General features: G+C 44.5%; 2 protein-coding genes across 2 annotated transcripts; both read right to left on the bottom strand.

Moving 5' to 3' along the window:
- Window positions 1–714: 714 nt before the first annotated feature.
- On the bottom strand, window positions 715–1,370 carry AOL_s00007g103 (uncharacterized protein; the record flags this gene model as incomplete). The annotated part of the gene is made up of 2 exons (XM_011120004.1): window positions 715–1,077; window positions 1,182–1,370. 2 exons carry the CDS (start codon window positions 1,368–1,370, stop codon window positions 715–717), a joined length of 552 nt encoding a protein of 183 aa, XP_011118306.1.
- A 4,758-nt stretch (window positions 1,371–6,128) lies between these two features.
- Window positions 6,129–7,613, bottom strand: AOL_s00007g102 (uncharacterized protein; the record flags this gene model as incomplete). Its single annotated transcript, XM_011120003.1, has 4 exons — window positions 6,129–6,281; window positions 6,380–6,626; window positions 6,707–7,242; window positions 7,365–7,613. 4 exons carry the CDS (start codon window positions 7,611–7,613, stop codon window positions 6,129–6,131), a joined length of 1,185 nt encoding a protein of 394 aa, XP_011118305.1.
- Window positions 7,614–8,199: the final 586 nt, after the last annotated feature.

Raw genomic sequence — 8,199 nt, 5'->3', positions numbered from 1 at the left:
ACCATTATATAGATGCAATGGAGGAAGAGAGTAAGAAAGGTATTTCCTTCCGCCAGTAGTAGGCCTACACAGGGGAAACTCCAAAGCGGGTTAGAATCGATCGGGGCTTAATTAACCGCGTAACTTTCCTCAACCTCGCAAGCACGGCGGCTCGATTTCTCGTTAGTCGATTAGCGTTTCGCCACAACCTATTGGGGGTGGCAGGATTGAGACTTCGGTATCAGATAGTCACGGGTAATTTTGAAATAATCCTTGATCTGGATAGTAATTAGGCGGTACCACAGATGTGTTAAGGTCATACACTAGCGCAGGGTATAGCCCGAGGTGATGATTTGGGAAGTGCTCCTAAGAAATGGCAACAATAGGTTAGCTTTAAGAAATCACGGACGGGTATAAATCAAGAAGTTTTGGGCTTACTCTACTATCCGTTAAAAATTCCCTATTAGTTCGCCAACGGTAATGTCGACTGTAATGATATTGATCATCCTCGTCACCATCGAAACGTGACGGGTGGACGTTAGGATAATGGCGAGGAAGACAAGTCCTGATCAGGTGGTTTTTCGTGTCCTCAACTCGCGCTTTAGGTTGTTGGCAGTGTCGACATTGGTAAAGGTTTATATGTTCTGAAACATGGCGACTAACGAGACCAAATAGAGACCATAGCTTAATAAATTTTCGACCTGGAGTTTCGCAGATTTATTTCGGGATATATACTTACATGTATCTACTCTGCTTCCTAAAGTCACGGTTGCATTCGGGGCAGATATAGATTCTCCTGTTGCTTTCATCCGACATAGCAGCCCGCCATAATGGTTGAACAAACAATGATCGCGGAGATACTATCTCTTCTTTGTCCGTGATGTAGGACGGGAGTGCTGGAATTCCTCTAGAACGAGATTCACGGCAGACAATACGAAACATTTGCTGCGCTATTCTTGCTTCGGGTATCCACACGGGAGAGCATTGCTCCGCCAAAATATTTGGATATCGTACATTAATGCATGATCCGCAAAGAATTGGATCATCGTTTAGCTCTTCCACATAGAATGTTAATTGAGTTGCTGGAAGCCAATCCGACTATGAGATGAAAGCCATGTTAGTAGTGATTCGGAATCCGACATGACCCCTACTTCTCGGGTATTTGTAACCGAATAGGCTTTGCAGATCAAAGCTGGACCTACCTCAGATTGGCAGCCTGGTTGACAACATCGAACGGAACAGATGAGATCTGTAGGGGCAAAATGGAAGGAATTCTGGGCTTGTATCGCCGTTTGATTAGAGTCAGTTGTCGAAGCTGCAACTACGGTTGGTGGATAAACTGGGAGTCTTGAGGCCCTGGGACGGACGACGGGTGTGCTTGAGGTGCTCATCGTGGTAATGGCTCTAATTCTCTTTCGGATAAATGATGCTCGAGGATCCTAGAACTAGCTAGTACTAATAGAAACAAAGTAGTATGGCGACATAGACCGGATATGGTATAATGCTTGTTGGTGGGATTTTGGAATTTCAGTGACTTTCAATGAAGTTTCATATGCCGTTATATAGGCTCCTTCCGACGAAGAGAATGGGTGTAATCTGTCTTGCGTTAGGTGAATAGCCCGCAGCGTATAGCAAACAAAGCCTCTTATTCGACAGCGGACAAGCTCGGGCCTAGGTACTGTTGTAGATTGATATAGAATTAGACTGCAAAATTAAGAGAAAATACCAACTTAATGCAGGAGGTATAACTGACTTGCCTCATGACTCCGCCGTCGCAGCCCAGTTCCCATAATTCTTGGATGTAACCGGGGTGTATTTTCAGAAGCATATGCGTGTATGTACATAGTTAAAAATATAAGGCACCAAAGAGTCAAGGTACCTTCTACAGGGGACTATTCGGGAGCGGTAAGATCCTGGGAGACTAAGAGCCCTGAACTGCGCTCCCCGGGGATACGCAATTAGTACCGCTAAGCTATCGCTAGAATCAAGGAGGTGACGGGGACTTGTGAGGCTCTGTCTTGGACCCTATTACTAAGGTTCAAAAGAAGGACCTACATAATTGGATCATATGATTACTAACGCATGCTTTCGTTCTTGTACCCGTGTTTGGAGGATCTTAAGAACTGTCGTATCAGCCACAGGGTAAATTAGACAACTGCGGGTCGCGATCAGGCCCCTACAGCAGACCGACGGCTCGAAACGTGACGATAGACTCATCCCGGAAGATAGGGCATAAGCCTCCGCAAACGTAATCAGAACAGATGTTTCTGTCGCTCCACTTACTAGATCTAGCAAAGCGGGCCCGATCGATATCTAAAGTCGCGTTGGAGTTGTCACAGCACACTTGATACAGATATCATGTTAATTCGTTCGTGACTCTGTGATTTGATAACCGATCATTGAGAAAATAAAAACAAAAAAGGCTCCCAAACCCGTGTGTCATTCTTCCCGAGTGATTCTCCGCTTTTAAAGACTGGGGTTACAAGCTAACTTTGGCCTTGTAGATGTCCTATTTGCATTTTCCTGCAGTTCGAAGGCGGGATGATGCAAAGAAATTCTTGTGTGTTATTATGTGTTGAAGCCTGGTGCTGATTCACCAGCCCATTCGATTGCCTAGCTTGCAGGCAGCGCTCGAGCCCGCCCCGCGACCCGCACTACTGCGATCTCCACCTAGGCAGGGATACTTTCGAGCAAACATCAGCAAGAATTGGCCGGTTTTTTCGGTCAAGACTGTGATAATGTTGGAAATCACATAGCCTCTAAGACGACTTGGGCATGGACTATCTGGGAATGTCGTTAAGGATGAGCCCTTCCGAGCCGTCGAGCGCCTCGCATACAACGTCCAGGAAATTTAAAAAAAAGAAGTCGAAGCCATCAACATCACGCACGCGCACTATACTACGATATCAATCACAATTAGCACACATCTCCTAAGATTAACATATTATTAGTACTCCGTACATACGATGAAAGACTTTCTGGGTTTGGCGACTATTAGTTTAGCCGGAGCAGCGAGGTTTAGACCGTCGGTGAAACAATCTGAAGCTTAAACATAATGCCGACCCATGTTCCAAACGGTTTGCTAATCTTTGTTTGGTTTTTAACGTAATCTGACATTCCGAATGCCCGCTTAACCCTAGGAATATACGAATCCTTCACTGTTCGTGGTGTTTCAAAAAGATCTAACACTGCAGGCGAATCTATATGTACTTACAAGGTGGACTTGCAGGCTTGGTCAGCACGGGCCTTAGTCAAGATAGGGACGTGGTGATTTTCAGCCTCAGGGACGATGCATTACCCCAGAAAACATTTTAGCGCGAGATTCCGGAAAGCCAGACACAGCCGCCAATACGACGAACCTATCGCCATTGGGTACGTACGTGTTTGTCGTGATGTTTCGTGGACACATACGAATACTGATATAAGGTTAACTGGCTATTTTTGGGGAGCTTACTAGTGTGATATTCCGACAAACCAAATATATTCGAAATAGGCCGAGGGAAAAATCTAGCAAAGTTGGCTGTCGGCCATGGGGCGTTTTGTTAGGAATGTCAGATCCACCTGGCATGGCCTGGACACCCCATGCCCTTGGGCGACAGTTTCCGAGTTCTGTATCATGACAGGGTATCGGCTACTACGATTTCAATCACTGGATATCTCTCACTTACTTTTTTTTACATGGCTGATGCCCCGTGCATACCGGGTTGCGAATTCTGGAGCTAACGCATCACGGGATTCGGGATAGCGAATGCTTTACCTTGCATAAACAAATCTTGCAGACTCCAGTTGCAACTTTCAAAACTCTTGATTCGCTAGCTCATCTTACTGCAGATTCCTTTCGGAATCATTTTTTGTGACACCTGAACGGAGTTTAATCCATTAGCAGTAGCCGCCAGTTGAGCTAGCTCGCGAGCAAGTAGCTTTCGTGAGGCAGTTGGAACAGAGACAACAATAAGATTACTCTATATACATTGTAGCATTCGATTGTACTTACTTCCCAATTAGTATTGCTTACACTCTAACCTCTGAAACTAATTTCCTATTGGTTTTTCTAGTACCCTGAGGGCCCGATACCACCAACGTGGTTTTCGCTGCGGATCCCAAGGGTTTGGAATGCTAAAATGTGCCGTCGCTGCCGCCCAAAAGAACACCACTCGGCACCTGCCGCCCAGCCCGCACAAGCACGACATGATGCACGTCCCTGTTCTAGAAACAGCAACGTAAAATTACAATAATACGAAAATTTGATGCTCCGACGTCGCGGTACCAGTTTGTCGGTGGATTGGCAATAATTAATTAATGAATAGTATTGATATCATGATGATTGTGCGGGTGAGCCGATCAAGTTTTCTATTAATATATAGTCTTCGTCACTCCGATGACGAGTATTAATCAGCCATCTTTGCTTGGCTCCGAGTTCGAATCTGAGCGTAACGTTAAGTATTTATCATAACCACAGCGGGAAAACTTTCCCTTTTTCGGACCCAATTTCGTAGAGCCAGTGGGGACAAGAACTCGACGAACCAAGGTAATATTTGATATTTTGCCAGCTTGCAACCACATGTTTTATTGGCAGCATCGGGATGTCGTTATTTTGTTACATTTTTGTCGAAGCCCAATATGCATGGTTAAGCGACCTTGGAATCGAATCTTATCCTTAACTAGGATGATTTTGTGGGCAGAAAAACACAACGACCTAGTTAGAGAACATCGAACATGCAATTGTAAGGTTGTTAAAAATTTACGCATAGGCTAATCTTGAAGTGATCGTTTCATATTTCGCGTTCCTTAGTTTCCAAATACGATGATAAGCATAGTTACACATCCGCAGCATACTGGTATCACTACGAGTCGCGTGGAGGATTTTAAGGCTTATTGGCGAACAGGCCAGGTTCTCTCGGCATCCCACCGTCATTTACAATCAAGCATCGATATCCCTTGTCTTCTGAACAACAGTACTCCTGTACGGGTATTTTGATACTTACCATTATCCAGTCATTCGATATAGAACCAACCGAATTAAACCAAACCACTCTGAATCGCCAAAAAATTCAAGCAATCGAACTCGGCGCTTATGCCAAGCTTAAATCGTCACCCGACATTCCACTCGTGGCACCCAGGTACCCAAGCCAGTAAGATCTCGAAAGGAGGGTCGAGGGAATATAAAAAGCTTTAAAACTTCTATGGCCAATATTGCGGCAACTAAAGCTTTGAAAGCCGAGGTTGCTTGCATGGCGCAAGCTAGGGCGGTGGGAGGCATTCCAATTGGCGGGAATAGTTACGCGTTTCTGGCTTCTAAAACTTGAGGCTACGGTAGCCCCCACGCAAATCGGTATAGGCTTTATACTTAATATGTGACAATGATTGCATAACCCAGCCTTTTAAATGCATATGTCTCGGAGGAGAGCAGTCGGAGGTCATCTACGCAACTAATAATACAACTTCCGAACGACTGGATAATGTAGAAGGTGAATTTCTAGGATCCAGGGACCTTTATAGTCCTCGTAGCAATTTTCTTATTGTGGATGGGCATATCTATGGATGCGATTCCCCAAATCATCTGGTAAAATGAAGCAGGGAGTGGCCCCATGCATGTATGTCTCTACCATGAGCTATTAGTCAGCCCAATTGATATTCGTGGAGACGTTTATTTATAAAGCCATCTTAAACCATCGGTCTGTTTTGGGGTATCGGGTTAAGTAGTTCATAGCCTTATTCCCTAAGATCGATACAAATTTGTAAAGTCTTTCATGTATCCAGAACCGGCATACCGAAATGAGAGAGGCGAAAGATATTATTAATTTTCATAAATTTGAGCAAGAAGACTAAATTAATTAATATTAAGCAAGCCAATGATAGATATCTACTTAGTGTACATCTATTGCTTTGCTATACAGAAAGTGGGAGCATTAAATAAAGCAATGGGGAAGAATAATCTGAAAGTTGCCCTGCGTGTACTTGGGCACGGCATAAATAATAGAATTTACCAGAAAGCTGGGGGGAGTGGAACGAATGAACCTTAGCAGACGCGAAAGGACCTGGAGACTAGAGCTAGTAGAATTAGATTCGGTAGTATGGAGATGTGACGAAGGAATCTTAAGTCTAATTGCTCCAGCACACAGCTGTCGCAGAATAGTCATATATTAGGATCAATAAACAGGGAGTTGGTTCCAAGGTTGTGAAGCGGTTTGCCAAGTAGTATGGCGAAAGGAGGGTGGCTTCGCTATTGGTTCTTCATCAACACCGATGGCTATAGCCTCCGCTGGAATAATTTCTGACTTCCCATGGTTGCGCCATTCTGTCTAGAGCGCTCAGTCAGCTTCCTGCACTCCCGCTTCTTTCGAAACACATCTACCAAATTTGCAAACTTGGAAAGCGAGAGATATATATTAGAGCTTACCAATCCTATTTCGAGCATATCGTCTTGAGAATCATGTTCGATAAAATTTTGAATATCATCTGCTGTGACATCTCCATGGTATTTTGCAAAGGTAGTTGTATTCAGAAAATGCGCTTTTGCCTCTTCATAGCGGGCGAATACATTACTAGGGAGGAGCCGCTTCGACTTAGGCGGAGGATTGTCCCGAAGTTCTTCCTCTGTACATCGAGTAGACTTATAACGCCCCATATAGCGTGAGATGTGGTCTCTAAATCGGGATCGACGTGAATTAATCTTCGAGCTGATAACTGCATGCTAGTCACGGGTTGAGTGAAATTTTTTGCTTACACAAAGTCCGATGGCTTCGCAAAAGCTGCTAGGCAGAGAACGCACTTGTATGGCTTGATTTTAGGCTCCGTGGCATTTTTACTGGTTGGAATCTTGGTGTGAAGAGATTCTTCATTCGGTTTCTCGAGAGATTTACCTAATGATCCACCCGTTGATACATTGGCTTGGTTTAGGGTTGATTTGCCAGCCTTCTTTTTGGGACCAATTTTGACTGACCACAAAGGCCAAATATACGGAATGCCCGGAATTAGCTTGCGTCTGAAGGCAGTACGATGCTTGCGATGCTCGTGTGGGCGTATTTCTCGGGTCTGCCAATCAGCCCGTTTCCCGCCGTGGAAGGATCTTGGTGAAAGGACTCGAATCATAGAGTCGAATGGTAGGGTCGACCCCGGGGAGCGGTGAAATATATCTTTGAAGCGCCATTTCTCCAGGCCGGGGAAGCAATTAATTCGACATTCCCAACAAAGCAACAAATCCTCTCTCTGCTCCAGTTCATCACGATTGAAAGTGATCATCTTGTCATTGAACTTTGGGCTCTATCCATGGATCATTCATACATTAGATCTCTGTATCTTTGATATTAATCTGTATTAAACAGCTTTTTACATCGACTACAGAGGAGTCGATAGTAACATGTTAACATGACATGAGTACTTACAGGTCTTCCACAACAACCACAAACGAAATAGTAAAGCTGTTCTAGCTGGGGCGTTGCGGTGATGGGCAGTCCGCCGTCCAAATCCCCTGATGGTAGCGTATAGTTACATGTATAGTTGCAGAGATTGGGGTCAATTTGAGCATCAATATCTTCATCGTCATCCTCGCATTCGTATAAACTAGGGCTACTAGCGTAGGGTGGGTTGTATTCAAAAATATTGTGACCTCGTATGCCATAGCTTGAAGACATTGTCGAGAGGAACGATATTGTTGGAGAAAAGCTTAAAACAATTTTATCGAGGTGAGTTGCTAGCTACCTAGGGTTGGTAGGAATGTGTAGATGCGACAAATCGCGGAAAGCTAGAGTAATGGCGTACCGGCGTGGTATATAGGAGAAAATTAAGTATGTGCAGGGGAAAGTTGGAGATCAGGCGCTAGAGTTTACTGATCTAGTGTCAGTCTCCAGAGATATAATGCGTCCGTCAAGGTTATTTATATATGCAACGAGTCTATACACTTGGCTTAGTATTCTCTACGGCGCATCCGGATATGATGTATAAGAATAGATACCTCATCATGAGGATTTCTGTTGAAAACCAGAGGGTACCCTGACATGCAGTTCGGTCTCATATGATCCCTGTAGTGCAAAATACATACGTGCGCGTCGTATACCCGTAAGAATTGCTGAAACTATACACAGACTATAGTAGTATTCTCATCGTTCCGGTTTTTGTCCATGTCGGTCGCCGTTTGGACCTCGAAAAAGGCAGCTTGCAGAACCTCATGTTGATCTTGCCGAGGGTATGAGGTAAAAGTGTCGCGATCGAGAGATGAAC

Source organism: Orbilia oligospora (genome assembly GCF_000225545.1).
Source record: "Orbilia oligospora ATCC 24927 unplaced genomic scaffold scaffold00007, whole genome shotgun sequence".
Classification (NCBI taxonomy): Eukaryota; Fungi; Ascomycota; class Orbiliomycetes; order Orbiliales; family Orbiliaceae; genus Orbilia; species Orbilia oligospora.
Note: the sequence above shows the minus strand (reverse complement) of the source record. Positions and strands in the feature narration are given on the sequence as shown.